This window comes from Pholis gunnellus (genome assembly GCF_910591455.1).
Source record: "Pholis gunnellus genome assembly, chromosome: 18".
Lineage (NCBI taxonomy): Eukaryota > Metazoa > Chordata > Actinopteri > Perciformes > Pholidae > Pholis > Pholis gunnellus.
In genome coordinates, this window is record NC_136545.1 from 20,593,119 (window position 1) to 20,611,851 (window position 18,733).

Consider the following 18,733-nt stretch of genomic DNA (forward strand, 5'->3'; position numbering starts at 1 on the left):
TTGTCCCACATTTTGTGAACAATATTATTTAGAATATAATGTAAATACATGAAGGTATAATATGTGTAGTTTGGGTTAGAAAGTTAGAAAATATACTATAAAGTATAATAAATAATAATAATGATAACTAGAATCATAATAATACTGAATTATAATAGTATATTTTTTATATTATTAAACCAATTTAGATAAAAGTACCCAAAAATATACGTTTATTTCATAAAGTGCAGCCATCATTAATATAAACAAATTACAGCTGAAGTAGTTTAATTTACCACCTTTATATACAAGTATACTGATCACATACGAACTATACTAAAAGAGATATACTTTGATAAACGAGGATTCTTTCTCAGTCGGCTAATGTTTCAGTTAGCAGCTGAGCTAGCTAGTCGTTAGTCCAGCAGCTGTTTGTTCATAAACCAAACTAACATTTAAACCTGCTGGAGGAGGAACAGTCAGAGGATCCCCGAGAGGAGCATCCTGGTGGAGAAACGTCGCTTCATGAATGTGAAATTGTGAAAGTAACCCGGTCTCCGGTTTGCAGTGTCTCCTGCAGCGGAGCGGCTGCGCCACATACTGGGGGAGGATGACAGCCGGCCGACACCCACCATCTTCACCGAGATGGACACGCTGCAGCAGGAGGGGGGCGAACTAGAGTGGAAAGAGTCTGCAAGGTACACACACACACGCACACACACACACACACACACACACACACACACACACACACACACACTCATCTCTTCCTGCTGCTGTCAGGCTGCACAATCAACACTGCTCCCAGTAGACCATATATATATATATTATCTTCTTGTTTTTGACTGAAGTCTCTTGTGTCACCGTCCACTCTGCTGCTGTAATCCTGTAAATGTCTCCTCTGTTTGGACTAAATGACGGATGATCCTTTTCTCCTGTAGGTGGGTGAAGTTTGAGGAGAAGGTGGAGGAGGGAGGAGAGCGATGGAGCAAGCCTCACGTCTCCACGCTGACCCTCCACAGCCTGTTTGAGCTCAGGACCTGTCTGCAGACGGGAAGCATTCTGCTCGACCTGGAGGGCTACTCGCTGCCACAGATCGTGGGTCAGTCCACACAGAAGTCCTCCTCTGTTGATCCACTGATGGTTCCGTTACGTTTTATACTCCATGAACGTCAACTTTCAGACATTTTCATGAGAGAATGTTGGGTTTTGTTTTTGCATCCGCATTTGTAGAACAGCCAATAGGAACGCTTTCTCTCTGAGTCTCCTGTCAGATTTTTTAAAGCATTAATTAATACTCTACACGTCATTGTGATGTCACACATTGGTTTGTGGGCGGATGTTTTGAAGCCTCGAGTTCACCGTCGCCATGTTGGCTTTTTGCAACCAGTGAACAGGAAGTGACCACATCTGGACTGAGGAGGAGTGACGTAGAGACGCCGTCTGGTAGAGACCTGTCAATCACCGTGTAGCCCCGCCCCTAAAGCATCCCCTGCTTTATGGTCTGTTTGACTCTAAATGGACCATCATGTACTAAATGAACATCATGCTGTATTGAAGAAGACTTGAAACTAGAGATTGAGACCATAAACTCATGTTTACAATGTTTACTGAGGTAATAAATCAAGAGAGAAGTAGAGTCATTTTCTCATAGACTTCTACACAACCAGAGGAGTCGCCCCCTGGTGGACACTAGAGAGAATGCAGCTTTAACACATGAAGCTTTGGCTTCACTCAGTAGAACCAGAGGTTACCGCCTGAATAAAACGGAGAAGTCTAGTTTCTCACAGACAACTTGAATTAAAAATGCTAAAAAAATTCTATGGTATTTTTGCTCAATTACTTAATTACCTGCTGCTCACTATCTGACCCTCAAACCTTCTCTACATGCAACGAACAACGTTTTCAAGAAAGAAATCAAGCAAAGTATCAAGTGCCTGTTTATTTCTAAGTCCGTGGTACAATATAGATGCATAACTCGTTCATTCATTCTTTTTCATTGAATCCAGACGAGATCGTGGATCGACAGATAGCCGATGGTCTCATTCCTCCGGATCTGAGGGAGAAGATCAGCTTTGTGTTGCTCAGGAAGCACCGTCACCAGACCAAGAAGCCCATCCACCGCTCGCTGGCAGACATAGGGAAGTCCTCCAACGCTGCCTCCAGTGAGTTCATTCGCCGTTTTAATTTATTTCAAACTACCAAATCTAACCTTCTAACTACATCCTAATGCTTCCTTTGGTTTCTGCCATGTTGATCACCACCTGTTTCACCTTAAAAACAATCACCTCTTCTGTGCTCATCGTCTTCACTGCTGCTGCTGCTGCTGCTCGGTCAGACCGTAGTCCTCAGGTTAATCTGAGTCATAGCACTAGTTCAGCTTCTGGGACCAACCGCTCAACAGAAGACCTCCGCTCTCGGCAGTCAGGCAGCCTTAGCCATCTGCGTGAGTCTCAATACACACACACACACTCACGCACACACACACATTCATGCACCACAACTTCCTTCCTATATTTACTCATGTGCTGCACTTAAAGGTGTAATGTGTAAGATCTGGTCAGAAGTTTAAAACATGAACGTAACTAACATCATCCTCAGGATGTTAAGAGGCTACAGCGCTGACTAGCGGTGTAACGGACCGTAGTGGATCCGTGATCCGTACTGACCCCCCTCACAGTTTACCGTTAACCATCAGAGTGTAAATAAAGTTTAATCATTATCAATACTCAGTAGAACATGTTTCTAGTCTCTGATTTCTGATAATGTTTCATTGTAAACAACCAATCAGAGGAGAGCTAGTAACGTTAGCAGCACCGCTAACGGCTAACCAATGGAGGTTCACTTCAGTTACATCATGATGCCTTCAGGCTCTGCTCAGTGAACATGAGTACTGGCTGAAGGTACATTATAACGTTATCATGATGTGTTCACATGTAGTCTGTAAAATGTAGATTTGGTGATGAACTTGAATAACTCCAGTAGTCTGAAGGAGATGTTTACACGTGAATATAAAACAGATATTAGAGATGAATTATGAGCTGTTTAACTTCCTAACACGAGCTCTGAACACATTATTATACATCATTACAAATAATTATGACTACATTTGTTTTAATCCATAAAAATACAATTTAACCCCAAAGTGACAGAAAAGAGAGAACTTTTTATGTTTCGTCCTCGTCCTGCAGAGAGCGGGCGTCACATTCAGTTAGCGGTGAGCTTCCAAAACAAACTACCAAAAACTTTATCTCACAGCAAACGTAAAGATGGTTAATATAAGCTACAGACCACCGCTGGCGATTAACATTATAAGACAACAGTTTTATGGTGACCGACTCTCAGAGTTTTGCGTTTTCCTGCTCTGCTGTTTGTTTGTACATTTGTAGCTGTAACTTTAGACTTTATGGACTCAGGTGAAATGCTGCTCATTAGGTTTTTTACAGCATGTGTTCAGGTGTTACATGTGTTCAGGCGTTGCATGTGTTCAGGTGTTGCATGTGTTCAGGTGTTGCATGTGTTCAGGTGTTGCATGTGTTCAGGTGTTACATGTGTTCAGGTGTTGCATGTGTTCAGGTGTTGCATGTGTTCAGGTGTTGCATGTGTTCAGGTGTTGCATGTGTTCAGGTGTTGCATGTGTTCAGGTGTTGCATGTGTTCAGGTGTTACATGTGTTCAGGTGTTACATGTGTTCAGGTGTTACATGTGTTCAGGTGTTACATGTGTTCAGGTGTTACATGTGTTCAGGTGTTACATGTGTTCAGGTGTTACATGTGTTCAGATGTTGCATGTGTTCAGGTGTTGCATGTGTTCAGGTGTTACATGTGTTCAGGTGTTACATGTGTTCAGGTGTTGCATGTGTTCAGGTGTTACATGTGTTCAGGTGTTACATGTGTTCAGGTGTTACATGTGTTCAGATGTTACATGTGTTCAGGTGTTACATGTGTTCAGGTGTTACATGTGTTCAGGTGTTACATGTGTTCAGATGTTACATGTGTTCAGGTGTTACATGTGTTCAGGTGTTGCATGTGTTCAGGTGTTACATGTGTTCAGGTGTTACATGTGTTCAGGTGTTACATGTGTTCAGGTGTTACATGTGTTCAGATGTTACATGTGTTCAGATGTTACATGTGTTCAGGTGTTGCATGTGTTCAGGTGTTACATGTGTTCAGGTGTTGCATGTGTTCAGGTGTTGCATGTGTTCAGGTGTTGCATGTGTTCAGGTGTTGCATGTGTTCAGATGTTACATGTGTTCAGGTGTTGCATGTGTTCAGGTGTAACATGTGTTCAGGTGTTACAAGTGTTCAGGTGTTGCATGTGTTCAGGTGCTACATGTGTTCAGGTGTTGCATGTGTTCAGGTGTTGCATGTGTTCAGGTGTTACATGTGTTCAGGTGTTGCATGTGTTCAGGTGTTGCATGTGTTCAGGTGTTACATGTGTTCAGGTGTGTTCAGGTGTTACATATGTTCAGATGTTACACATTGCACCTTTAAGTAAAGGAGTACTTCTTCCTCCACTGATACACACTCTCTGTCTGCAGCTATAACAGCTTAATAACTCGTCTGTTCTATGTTTTTAATAAACTAAAATAACTGATCCCGGCTAACTCCTCTCTGCATCTCCCTCGTCAACACTGTGTGTGTATTCTCACCATGAATACAGTGTGTTGGAATTATATTGTGTGTTTAGTTGAGAGATTTTGGTCCTATTGTGTGTTAATATATTTAGTGAGTCTATCTGGGTGCAGAGGATTACCATGAAAGGCTCTGTGTGGTATGTTCTTGTTCTCTCTTTGTTCCATTTCAATTGTTCCCAAATCTGCTTTGAGGAAGAAAAGAAAAAGGAAACGAGTCATTAAAATATAATCCTCACAGAACCAGACTGGTTATGGTGAAGTTCTGGCAAACATTGCGTACACACTTAAATGCCCTCGCTGTGGCTTTCATAACCATTTATTTGGATCTTTGCATCTTTACTCAGCTGTTACTGAATAAAATCCCCCTGAGACACAACTTTTACTGTCTTTGTTTTAAAGCTCAGATGGCATTGTGTGTTTTGTGAAATATTAAATATAAGTGTGTTGTTTTCATTTACAGATCAGGTGCAGAGCCGAAGCATGAACGATATTTCAGACACACCGAGCACCGACCAGGTAACCGTTAATGTTCAGTGTGTTCATCACGTTTGAGGGTTTTTGCACAAAGTTAAAGCTACTAAGGCTTCGTATTCTGTATTTTTACAGACCAAAAGTGTACGTTTGTCTCTTATTACTTTCTGACTTCCTGTCTGTAGACGTCAATCTTTAAAATCACAAACATATAGTTTCATCAGCAGTTTCCTGAAACATCTGCTCACTCTAGTCACCAAACAAACAGGATGAAATATAAATCAGTTGGGGACTATTTTCAGCGGCGGATGAATCCACATTTGGCGCTCTAGTGAGTGTTTGTGTGTGTGATGATGATGATGAGGCTCACTGATGTGTTTCAATGGAGCTCTCAGAGGAAGAAGAGATATCAGGCTGTGATACATTTACATGCACTCTAATTATTCAGATTATAAAAATAATATTCTGAATTGGATGCTTGTAAACAGCATATTTACATGAGGTCGGAGTCGGTTCTCGTGCATGTAGCCGTAAAGACGACACCCTGAAGATAAACGTGCAGCGCGATGACATCACGGGTACATGATGGGAGCAGCGTTGGGAAAGAAGAGGAAAGCTGAAGTACGTCACGGGTCACGGCTGCGTGCACATGGAACATTAGTGGAATGTTAATTTTCATCAGCCGGGTAAACCGCTTAGTAGGAGAGAAGTGGGGTCAGAAAATGTTTTCATGCGATTTATCGACGATAAGAAAAATGCACAATATTTCATATCGTTTTTTTCTACTCACGTGTGTGTGTTTCTACTCACGCACGAGTGTGTGTTTCTACTCACGAGTGTGTGTTTCTACTCACGAGTGTGTGTTTCTACTCACGTGTGTGTTTCTACTCACGTGTGTGTGTTTGTGTGCAGACGTCTAAGCTGCCGTTGTTCCTCTGAGCTGCAGTGTTTTGAGTACGACCATGAAGAACATTACAGTCTTATACTGTATTTCATTGTTAAACAGCTGCAGTCATTTGGTGTTTTGTCGTTCGGGTGAATATCTTGACAAGAACTTCAAAGAAAGAAAGAAATGAACTCGTGCATGTGACCGCTGCGACCGGTTTAATTATTTGTTCACAGAAGCCGGCATGGCACCTCCATCCCTCTTTGATCTCGTACAGTAAATTCCTTCTGGAGGACTTTTAAACTACAGTACAGCTGAATTATCCTTAAATTAGCCGATAGTGTGAGAGGTTGAAATGTCATGTTTGTCGTTACTGAGGACCAAGAAGAGGGAAAGAGGAGCATTAAGGAGTCGTTAAGTTGATTTTAAAAAGCAGCATTAACAGATTAGGAAGAGATTTTAATTTAAGCGCCCACCACTCCACTGCCACGTGTTTCAGGAGGAGGAGGAGGAGGAGGAGGAGGAGGAGGAGGAGGAGGAGGAGGGGTGTTGTGGGATTTCTCTACTTTCAATTGGATGTGTTTATGCCTCTGATATTGTGGAAAGCAGCTGAGCAGAGCCTAAAGGCATCATGATGTCACTGAAGTGAACCTCCGTTGGTTAGCCGTTAGCGGTGATGCTAACGTTACTAGCTCTCCTCTGATTGGTTGTTTACAATGAAACATGATCAGAGACTAGAAACACAAGTTCTACTGAGTCAGTGAAACTTTATTTACACTCTGATGGTTAATGGTAAAACCGTGAAGGGGATCAGTACGGATCCACATCGGTCCGTTACACCTCTAGCTTCCACTCATTGTGATCAGATCTTCTGAGAATCTTAAGTTAGTTAGTGTGCACTCGTTATTATCAATCTAGCTAAAGCAATTATGTATCACAATGTCTATATGATTTCATCACGATATGATTTTATTGAAAGACGATAAATTGTCAATATGCTCTAAATAATTAGTCGGATGATTACAAAAGTTATTGGGATTCATCCTCTGGGTTCATGACAAATCCACCGAATAGTTGTCAAGACTCAGGAGGAGGAGACATAAAGACCAATAACGCTCGAAAAGGTTTCAGTGAAAAGAAATCCTGTGTAACAGAAAGCACCGATGTCTTTTCATGTAGTTATCTAAAATCTATTCTGTAACGAGTCACTACTCACATGAATTGATCAGCCTCCAGCACTTTATATATGCCAACTGATCGTGGCACACATGAGCAGATAGGAAGGTTCAGCTGCAGTGCAACATGCCTCAAACATGTGTCTAATCTCTCTCTCTCTCTCTCTCTCTCTCTCTCTCTCCTTCCAGCTGAAGAACAAGTTCATGAAGAAGATTCCTCGCGATGCCGAAGCTTCCAACGTCCTGATCGGTGAGGTGGATTTTCTGGACAAACCCTTCGTCTCCTTCGTGCGTTTGGCTCAGGCCACGACTCTGGGAGGCCTCACCGAGGTCCCTGTGCCGACCAGGTGAGAGTGTCTCAGTGTCCTACGTAGGACGTAGTGACTACGTTTACATGGTCCAGACTTGTTGGACCTCTTTCATTCCGTCAAACAGCTTTTCTAAAAGATGTTTGTTCACATCCAGAAACCAAGTCCTTCATGATGTTTCTCCTTCGGTTATATATCACACATGGTGGAATAAGAGTGTGCATGTAAACGTCGTGACTGTCTCTTTGCGTCTAATCGCCTCTCGACCTTCTGTTCCGGCAGGTTTCTCTTCATCTTGCTGGGCCCACACGGCAAAACCAAGTCCTACAACGAGATCGGCCGAGCTATCGCTACGCTCATGGTGGACGACGTAAGTGACGGCCGCTGTCCCGCCACCGATGGACCGACGAACTCATTCGAACAGTGACATTGATTTTGAAATCTTCTTCCCGCTTCCCGTCAGCTGTTCAGTGACGTCGCCTACAAAGCCAGGGACCGCGAAGACCTGATTGCGGGAGTGGACGAGTTTCTGGACGAGGTGATCGTCCTTCCTCCGGGGGAATGGGACCCCAAGATACGCATCGAACCTCCCAAGAAGGTTCCATCGGCTGAAATGAGGCATGTACACTTAACCACACTTAACCACACTTAAGCATATTTAAACTTGTAGAAACAGGGGAAGAAGGAACAAGTTGATATGTTTAACTTGTTCGTAAATTGTTTATTTGTTTCCACATCCAGCAGAAGTTCGTCCAATATTCTCTCTTTTTGCTCTGTTTTTGGTCTCCTCCACCTCCTGATAGAAATATCTCTTTAGCTGCTAAACGCTCCGCTATGTTCGGCAGTTAGTCTCTCAATGTGTCCGGTATAAACAGTGGCTTTGCATTGATTACAGTGTTCTGTCTCCGTGTTTCCCGCAGGAAGTCGGTGCTGAACCTGAACGAGCTGGGTCAGATGAACGGCTCGGCCGGCGGCACCGCTGGAGGAGAAGACGAGGAGTTCCCGGCTCCACACGAGCTCGGAGAGGAGCTGAAATTCACCGGGAGGTGAGAAAAGGACTATATCGTATATCACAGCGGCCATTTTTAATCCAGGTTGGTTAACTAGAGATGCTCCGATCAATCAGCGCGCTAGAATCGGACGATTTTCAGCTTGATCGGACGATTGTGTGCCGTTCAGATGAACACGTTGTTGCAAAACTTGGCGATGTTCTCGGTAGATTTTGTGATTTTTATTTTCTAAAATGGGTTATGGGCTTCTGACAGGTTCGGGGGCGGCTTGTGGCTCGACATCAAACGTAAGATCCCGTGGTTCTGCAGCGACATCTACGATGGCTTCCATATCCAGTCCATCTCCGCAGTGCTCTTCATCTACCTGGGCTGCATCACCAACGCCATCACCTTCGGAGGACTGTTGGGGGACGCCACCGACAACTACCAGGTCTCTTTATCAAAGAGAAACAAAGCTGCCCGGCCGGCGTCTCGTCTGACAAAGTGTGACGTCGGGTTCATTGACGTCTCTCTCTTTCTCTTCTCACAGGGCGTGATGGAGAGCTTCCTCGGCACCGCTCTAGCGGGGACGGTCTTCTGTGTTTTCGGTGGGCAGCCTCTCATCATCCTCAGTTCAACTGGACCCATTCTCATCTTTGAGAAACTGCTTTATGAATTCAGCAAGTAAGTACAACACGTGAGGTGGTGGTGAGCACTTTGTTCGCTTCACACTCGTGAAGTTACATCAAAATGAAATATCGTGACATCGACACTTTGTCTCAACAGGAGCAACGAGATCGACTACATGGAGCTGCGTCTGTGGATCGGCCTCCACTCGTGTCTCCAGTGTTTCGTGCTGGTGCTCTCGGACGCCAGCTACATCATCAAGTACATGACCCGCTTCACAGAGGAGGGCTTCTCCAGCCTCATCTCCTTCATATTCATCTCCGACGCCATTAAGAAGATGGTAGGAGCCTGGAAGTATTACCCGATCAACCGTGGCTTCAAGCCCGACTACGTCACCTCCTACAGGTGTGAATGCATCGCACCGGACCAGGGTGAGTCTGCAAACTTTCACTGTTCTCTCACCTAAAATGTTCATAAATGGCGTCTGTCGATAAATTAAATATTCAGAGTCGGAGCTGAAACCTTTGAGCTGAATGTGGTTTGTTTTTGAGAGTGAGGTGAGAAGATGGATCTATTTAATGTCTCGTGGAGCAACAGGTCATGAAACTCACGGTACGGATCAGCACACAAGAAAAAAGGGAGCAAATAGAACTCTTTATGCTAAGCTAGGCTAACCACGTCCTGGATGTGAGAATATTCACTCTTGGAAAAAAACTAAAAAAGCAAATGCATGAATTCCCTGTTTTGTTTTTATGTATTTTGTTGGTACTTTATATCATTAACCTCATCAGCATTCATGAATGAATCCTCGTCAGCTTGATTTAGGGAATGAGCGGGAAACATTAATACTGTGTGTTTAATATTTGGATGTAATTAGTCGGTGTTTTCTCTGTGATGATGTGTGTCTCTCGTCTGTTTCTGCCTCATTGTTGGATGCTCTCTGACAAAGTGAGTATGTGGACACTTCATCAGTATTTAAGCAACAGTGTTTGAGGACTCAGACTTTGATTTAAATGCTGCTGTGATTGATGCACATGTTAACAAACCTACGACAAAACAACTAAATATAAATCTCTTTTGTGTAAAACAACCAAAACTAACTAACGTTGGCAGAATATTGTGTGACGGTGGCTCTTTCACAGTAATATTATATTTGGGAATGAATGTTTGGGATCCACTGGAAGCTGCAGAGGTCATTATTACCCATCATTCATTGGGTCCTCTTGTGTTCCTCAGCTCTGGCCTTCAATGTCTCAGTTCCAGCCTCAGACGACAACATGACTCTGCTGGTAAGAGACTAAAGACACCAAAACCTGTTCTGTTCCTCTTGAAGGTCAAAGACAGAAGTCACTGAGATGCATCTCCAGTTCTTTAGGGGGTCTTATTTCGCATTTTTGCTCCAACTTTGAGGAGCAGAAGTAAAAGTATTTTATCAGCTCTCTTAATTTAGGAGCTGCGTCTTTTCTCAGCAGAGATTCAGTCAGTGAGATCACTTAAAGGTCGTTTTAAGTGCTTTTTGTCGTGAGCAGGAACTCTTTCCTCTGAAGCCGATGACGAAGGGAAACTTAAGCTGCATGTGTAACTTTGATGATTCTGGCAGAACCAACAACTTCAGAAGTAATAAATCAAAACTTTGATCGATCTTATAACACGTGCACAGCTTCACGCAGGATTAACTGAAGCCGGAAGTCACTTATATAAAGAGCAAAACAGGTCAAACTTTAAGACCAAAGACGACGTCTTGAGCTGAACTCGTGCCAGCAGCTAAAACATTTAAGCCTTAAAACCATCTCCACAACCTTGACCTGGAGTACAAAACCCAGGGAAAACAAACACACCAGTACCTCAATATGAAGAAGTCTCTCCCCCCCCGTCCCCCCCCGTCCTGTCCTCTGTAGTTTAACTTGACCGGTCTGGACTGGAGTCAGCTGAGTAAGAAGGAGTGCCTGAAGTTCGGCGGCATGCTGGCGGGCAACTCCTGTAAGTATGTTCCTGACCTGGCCCTCATGTCCTTCATCCTCTTCTTCGGCACCTACTCCATGACCGTTTCTCTCAAGAAGTTCAAGTTCAGCCGCTACTTCCCGACGAAGGTGAGACTCCTCCAAATACTTCCCAGCATGCTGTTATTGACTCCCTGCAAGTAATCTCCTCTGCTCTCCCATGTTCTCCCATGCTCTCCCATGCTCTCCCATGCTCTCCCATGTTCTCCTCTGCTCTCCCATGCTCTCCCATGCTCTCCCATGTTCTCCTCTGCTCTCCCATGCTCTCCCATGTTCTCCTCTGCTCTCCCATGTTCTCCCATGCTCTCCCATGTTCTCCCATGCTCTCCCATGTTCTCCTCTGTTCTCCCATGTTCTCCCATGCTCTCCCATGTTCTCCTCTGCTCTCCCATGCTCTCCCATGTTCTCCCATGCTCTCCCATGTTCTCCCATGCTCTCCCATGTTCTCCTCTGCTCTCCCATGCTCTCCCATGTTCTCCCATGCTCTCCCATGTTCTCCCATGCTCTCCCATGCTCTCCCATGCTCTCCCATGTTCTCCCATGTTCTCCCATGTTCTCCTCTGCTCTCCCTGAATGTGCTCCAGCTCCGTTCCCTGATCAGTGATTTCTCCATCATCATCTCCATCCTGGTCTTCTGTGGGTTGGACCACCTGATGGAGCTGGAAACCCCCAAACTGCACGTGCCCACTGAGATCAAGGTCCACTTTTCCCTAAATACCTCTTTTTACCTTCCAAACTTCTTTTTACGTCCCTGCTTCCACGCACTTCTTTCCCAGAGGATGTTGTTTTGATGGATTTCTAATCAGTCGTTTGATTTATAAATGTAAGGATTAATATCTCTTCTTTCCTCTCTTTCCTCACGTACGCACCTTTTTCTTGTACTTTTGCGTATATTTGTCTCCCCTCCTCTCCCCCTCCTCCCTTCTGTCTCAGCTGAGGAAGCTAATCAGTGATTTTGCCATCTTCATGTCAATCATGTCCTTTGTGGGTCTGGATATGTTGATGGGGTTAGAAACACCCAAACTAATCGTTCCAACTGAGTTCAAGGTATTTGATTTCTCACTTTAATCTGTGTTTGGATGTGTGACGCTGCATGTGTGACTGTCGGTGGTGGAAGTACAACCTTTAAGCTGGAGCACTTCCATCTGCTGGAAGTCCACAATACCATAAAAACGTCTCTTTTAGTTGTAAAGGAGTATTTTTACATTGTTGTAGTGCTGCTTCTGAGCTGAATACCTCTTCCACCACTGCATGCTGTAATGCTTCAGCTGCATCAGCATCAATGTAGGACGTGTGCACTCACCTGTCCCACCTGTACTACATACTCATTTGTTATTGTCTCGTGTGTGTGTGTGTGTGTGTGTGTGTGTGTGATCAGCCCACGCGTTCTGACCGCGGCTGGTTGGTGATGCCGTTCGGTAAGAACCCCTGGTGGTGGTACTTGGCCAGCTCCGTCCCGGCTCTGCTGGTCACCATCCTCATCTTCATGGACCAGCAGATCAGCGCCGTCATCGTCAACCGCAAAGAAAACAAACTGAAGGTACGAGAAGTGTCTCAAACACCGTTTTATGTTACTAAAGCTAACACCTAAACAAAGCTCTGTCTCTAATACACGCCTGCTTCAAATACAGGCCTGGCCTCTGCAGTGACTCTATTCATCATGTGTTGGTTTCCTCTTCCTGTCCGGCAGAAAGGCTGCGGCTACCACCTGGACCTGTTCTGGGTGGGCGTGCTGATGGCCGTGTGCTCCTTCATGGGTCTGCCGTGGTACGTAGCCGCCACCGTCATCTCCATCGCTCACATCGACTCTCTGAGGATGGAGAGCGAGTCCAGCGCCCCCGGAGAGCAGCCGCAGTTCCTCGGAGTCAGGTAGGACGGTACACTGTGTGTGTGTGTGTGTGTGTGTGTGTGTGTGAGAGTCCTTTCCGCTGTGTGTAACACTGGACGGGTCTTTGTTTTTAGGGAGCAGAGGTTGACGGGCATTCTGGTGTTTGTTCTGACAGGACTCTCGATTTTCCTCGCTCCGGTTCTACAGGTATACATTCATCGACGTGAACACGGACGATTGTGTGACGTTTCTTGTTTCAAACTTTAATGCTGCGTTTTAACTGCTGCTCTGTGTCTTGCTCAGTACATCCCCATGCCGGTCCTGTACGGAGTGTTCCTTTACATGGGCGTGGCCTCCCTGAGTGGCATCCAGGTAGAGATAATATCACGTTCGTGCTGTAATGGCCGTGTGTTCCTGCACAGAATAAAATAGGAACGAACCCGTTCTGTCTCTTTGTGTTCCAGTTCTGGGAGCGTATCAAGCTGTACCTCATGCCGCCCAAACACCAGCCGGACTTCTCTTTCCTGCGTCACGTCCCTCTGAGACGCGTCCATCTCTTCACCCTCGTCCAGATCATCTGCTTGGCCGTCCTCTGGGTCCTAAAGTCCACCTTCCTGGCCATCATCTTCCCAGTGATGGTGAGTGTGTTCCCCGTGTGCTTTATGTCTGTGCTATTAATCAGGGAAACATTTTTATATGATAAAAAAAATCACTTTTTAAATTCAAATTAGTTGATTGACTTAAAATTAATTGGAAACAATTTTGATAATTGTTAATAATTTGAATATATTAGTAATAATGTTAATATGTTATGTGTTAGTAACAATGCTAAATACGAACCATAAAAATAAACCAAAAACGGTGAATAAAGAGTAAAGATTGTGGGAGCTGGAGCCATTTGTTTGGAGAAATCACAGAATATTTTCCTGCTCCGCTCCACTCTGACAGTGATGTCACCACTCTAGCTCTTAATCCGTGCAATACACACCCATTATAAAATGTTCCTGAAACTTAATCTGTGACTGAATGAAAGCTGTGCTAGCTATCAAAATGTCCATTCTGCTCAATAAAGTGCAGCGTTTTGTCAACGTTTTAAACTTTGAATCATGTTTCTACGTTAACGTACGGCTCGTCAATATGGACCCAAAGTTACGTGTTTTTTTAGCGCTCTTCACACCAAAACCCCATTCAAGTCAATGGAGGAATTTTGCTCAGTTTTTGGGGATTTTCTGGAAAACCGCTGAACCTCTTAAAAACACTTAGCACACGATTCACGATCAAGCCGCACGGTTTGATGTATTTTCTGAGCAGGTGTTGGTAACGCTGTGTGAGGAGAAACCTTCTGGATAATAAACATTATGATTATTAAACCCGATGGATTATAGTCAGTGCTACAAAGCACACTGAATAATATGAATGTATTGGTAATAATGTTAATGTGTTAGTTATGTTGACGTTTGGACCAAACACATGTGGGTAATTTTGACGTAATTTTGATGTAATTTTGACGTAATTTTGACGTAATTTTGATGTAATTTTGACGTAATTTTTCTCTATTTTCACTATTTTAACAAACAAAACAATCGATCGATCAATGGAGAAAATAATAAGCAGAATAATTCATAATGAAAATAATCATTAGTTAATAGTTTAAAATGAGCTCAACCAACGACAGCAAAATGCTGCTTTTACATTCATGCATAACTAATAATCTAATGTTAGAATATATAATAGTAAACGTTGTTTTACTTTCAGTACTTGTAACAGAGTATTTGTACAGTGTAGTACCTGAAGTACAGCCTCCTCTGTGCGTAGATTCTGGGTCTGCTGGTCGTGAGGAAGCTGCTGGATCTGATGTTCTCACAACACGACCTGGCCTGGCTGGACGACATCCTGCCGGACAAAGACCAGAAGAAGAAGGAGGATGACAAGACGAAGAAGAAGGACAAGAAGAAGGCGGCAGAGCCAGAGAGCGACGAGGAGGTGAGGGAATGCCTGCCACGGTCATCTCTTCCTCTTTATTCACTGCGTATTTAAACGTGTGTCGCTCCATCTTGTGTTAGTTGTGTTAGTTGTGTGGATCCTGGGTCTGTCTGACTAATACTGTATGTTTCTCCTCTCTGTCCCACAGTGTTGCTGAAAAGTCACTGTAACAACACTCACTACAGTCTGTGTCCATCCGTCCTCCTCTAGTGCGTCTGTCTCGCTCTCCCCCTGTTGTTCACGTGACTCTGACTGAAGGATGATAAGCTGCTGCTGCTGCTGCTTCTCTAGATTCATAACTGTGTTTAAGGTCGCACCACAAAGTGAAATGAATCCATGTGTCCTCTCCAAGTGCTGAAGGTTAAATCTGTGAGAAAAGGAAGATGGATCACAAACATGTTGAGCTGAAACAGAATTTAAGACGTGAGAATCTCTTCCTGTACTGAATCTAAGCTTTAAATCTCCTCCTATGGTATATTCCTAGAATTAAAGTTATTCTCATTATTTTTTGGACACAAAGCATCTTCTGATATTCTCAAGCAAGCAACTCCTTTTTAATATATTTTTATTTCTCTTTTTATTTGTTTGTCTGTCGGCATTCTTTTATTTTTCCTTTTGTTTGTAAAACACAAACATGTTGTTTTCATTGAACTTATATGTAAACTTGAAAACTAATAAACAGAGTTTAAAAAGAAGAGGATCACAAATACATACTTTCATTTTTACAAAGAAATCCTTAAAACAGCTGATCACTGTGTGTTCAAACAGACAGCAGGAAGTGTGTGTGTGTGTGTGTGTGTGTGTGTGTGTGTGTGTGTGTGTGTGTGTGTGTGTGTGTGTGTGTGTGTGTGCATGGTGTGTGTGTGTGTTTTCTTACAGGACATGAACTCGTGCTCCATAGAGACGTCCGATCAACATGAATCAGACCACAGGTACTGAGATCTGGTCCTCACACTGTATTTAGATGATTACTGTACGGTTACATTGAGTTTGTTTATTACATTGAGTTTGTTTATTACGGGCTTTGTACCGTTAATATCGGAGACGGTTCAGTGCCCGTTGCCCTCCCTCCCATACAAGTTCTACACTTTGGAACTACGGTTCCCACAATGCTTTGGGAGATTTAAACAGGACTTTTAATGTTTCTTCTCTGTAGCTTCTCTCCTCAGGCGGAGACTCTTAATTCACGCTCCACATACTGTAATAGATTTGTTTGTGTAGCTAAATGAGACTACAAACTCCCCCTTTGGACTACAACCTGAGGAACTATATATATATATATATATATATATATATGAAGCGTTAGTTCTTGTTCTGCTGGATGAACAGCGCCCTCTAGTGCCTCCATGAAATACACCTTTTTATATTTATTCAGTATTTATTGAGAAAATAAGTTCCAACAATCAAGGCCTCTTTACAAATGACAAAAATAACAAATTAATCAAATAAACCTACAAAAGTAAATAAAATAAACTTAAAGCTATCAAGTAAAGAAAACAACTTTGAATAAAACGTTATTAATTGTTATTTGTGAGCCTTTCACACAGAGCACGTGTCTCTGTGGTTCCACAGCATCACTCTGCACCTGAGGATCTCCTGCCCAGACTCACCTGCCCGCTCACACACCTCCAGCCTCGACGCTCAGACTCCATCACACCTGCTGCCTCCTCAGGTGAGCATCCAGGTGGACTCGGACTTCGAGGAGTCGGGATTCTACTCCGGACGACGGCGTCGCTTCTATTCCCCTCAGGACCTGCCGCCTCCGGCCGGAACTCACAGGAGAGGCCGTTCTCAGAAACGACACGCCCACTTCAGTGATGAGACCATCCTGTAGACAGGTAGAGAGAGAGAGAGAGAGAGAGAGAGAGAGAGAGAGAGAGAGAGAGGGAGAGAGAGAGAGAGAGAGAGAGAGAGAGAGACGGAGAGAGAGAGAGAGAGAGAGAGAGAGAGAGGCAAAGTGTTGCACACCAATAAGAAGTCATAATCTGCCTTTTATCTCCATTTTTTATTTCCGTTTACGTCACATTTTCCAGAGGCGGGGCCTAATTAGCATACAGGAAGTGCCTCTTTCAAACTTAATTGGTTAATTGGATCTTTGTCAGATACGATGCCACATGTATTATTCAGCTCAGATCTGTGAAAAGAAACCAAAAATGTGTTGAGAATTAATAACAAATGCATGAAACTCACTCTGCATCCGTGTTATTGATCAGGATTTCTTCTTCGTTGCTTTTTCTTCTTCTGCGTTTAAAGAATAATAAAGATTCACATGATGGTTTACGTGCGTTGTGGATGGAAAACCCTGAAAATGTAAAAACACATTTCAAATGTTTGTGTTGGTTTATTTTGTGTAACTCAGAGTACTTACTCATGTACTTCAGTAGTAGTTTGAGGTACTTGTGTTTTATTTAAACTTTGTACTTAGTTTGAATTCACAACATTTATCTGACGGCTTCACCAATAAAACATCTTCACAGTTTATAAATAGTTTTGTTGTAAATTAAACTACCCGACATTTTATAGAAGCTTATTAGAAGATTATTAAAAGTCCTTCAATAGAACATGAATTCATGTCATTGTATTAGTAATAATGTTATTAATATTAATGTGTTAGTGATGATATAAAACTTTGGGATCTGGGTAATTATGACGACATTTCTCGCTATTAAAATAATGAGTTAATAGTTTAAAATGAACTAAAACAGTTAACTCTTTACATTAGTACATGAGTCAAAATATTCTAATTATAAAGATCTCGTAAAAAACTATGTATTAAAATACCATATTTATATAGATATAGTACGCCATAAAAACGTTCATCTAAACTACAACCACTCAACCAGTCCGCTCACATTCATATGAAAAATACATATTTGTGTTTATAATCAAAATATGCTCAATAATTCATATGAATAAATAAATAAACTGAGTCTTATGATACATGAGAACCTGAAGAGTATGACATCATTAATGTAGTGACGTCACAGTATTGCATCTCAACACATATTATAGTAAAATAAAGTAGGTTATTTAAATGAGTCCTTCTACAGTATGCCATGAAAAGAAATGAAAGTCACAGTATATATATAAAAGAATCATAGTGTAGTATTATATAAAGAATATCATTAACAATACATAAAATGAGTATAATGTCAGAATCATTGTATTAAAGGGCAGAGTAGGATAATGAACAAGTCCTATTCTAGTGCGACATTAAAGGTTATGAATAATAATAAATGTATATTATGACACATTTTATTTAAAAGGTCTAGTGAGTCGTTAAAACGGTCATAAAACGTTCGTGGCTTTCATTAAATGTCTAAAGAGTCAGAGTACAATATGCCATAAAAAGTCAATATAAGTCGTAAAGAGTCATAAAATGTCAATGATTTAGATATTTGTACTTCAATGTTTTCAGTGTGGTATTAGTACTTTTACTCAAAAGATTTAAATACTTGCTGCACAAGTGTGTGTGTGTGTGTGTGTGTGTCGTTGCGCTCACCGGTCTGCACGTGAGTCTCGTGCACCGTGACGTCTTTAATCTGATCCAGGATCAACGTCTCTGCTGGTTCCGTCTCAGTCCAGGACGCCTCCAGCCTCTCTGGTCCCAGAACAACCGCACCTCAGAGCGGGGACAAGCTGAGCATGTTAGCATGTAGCATGTTAGCCACACCCAGCATGCACCTGTTGGTGACGTAACATCGTAGGTGTGTTCGATTTGTTCATCACTGCTTTAAGGTGAACAACCTTCTTTTAAATGTAATATACAGAAGTAAAATACTAGGAAATATTTAAATAAAAGTAAAACTGAGTTTTAAAGATGCTCAAAAAAAATAAGTACATAAAGCTTAT

At 42.7% G+C, this 18,733-nt stretch overlaps 1 protein-coding gene across 1 annotated transcript; it reads left to right on the top strand.

Annotated features, from left to right (window-relative positions):
• Window positions 1-609: 609 nt before the first annotated feature.
• Window positions 610-16,715, top strand: slc4a5b (solute carrier family 4 member 5b; the record flags this gene model as incomplete). Its single annotated transcript, XM_079179325.1, has 22 exons — window positions 610-677; window positions 921-1,081; window positions 1,989-2,144; window positions 5,075-5,130; window positions 7,336-7,493; window positions 7,737-7,824; window positions 7,918-8,076; window positions 8,379-8,500; window positions 8,720-8,894; window positions 8,994-9,127; window positions 9,230-9,501; window positions 10,307-10,359; window positions 10,969-11,160; window positions 11,655-11,768; window positions 12,004-12,117; window positions 12,449-12,610; window positions 12,761-12,939; window positions 13,033-13,105; window positions 13,202-13,270; window positions 13,363-13,536; window positions 14,714-14,901; window positions 16,454-16,715. The coding sequence occupies exons 1-22, from the start codon at window positions 625-627 to the stop codon at window positions 16,713-16,715; spliced, it is 3,114 nt and encodes a 1,037-aa protein (XP_079035451.1). The 5' UTR covers window positions 610-624.
• Window positions 16,716-18,733: the final 2,018 nt, after the last annotated feature.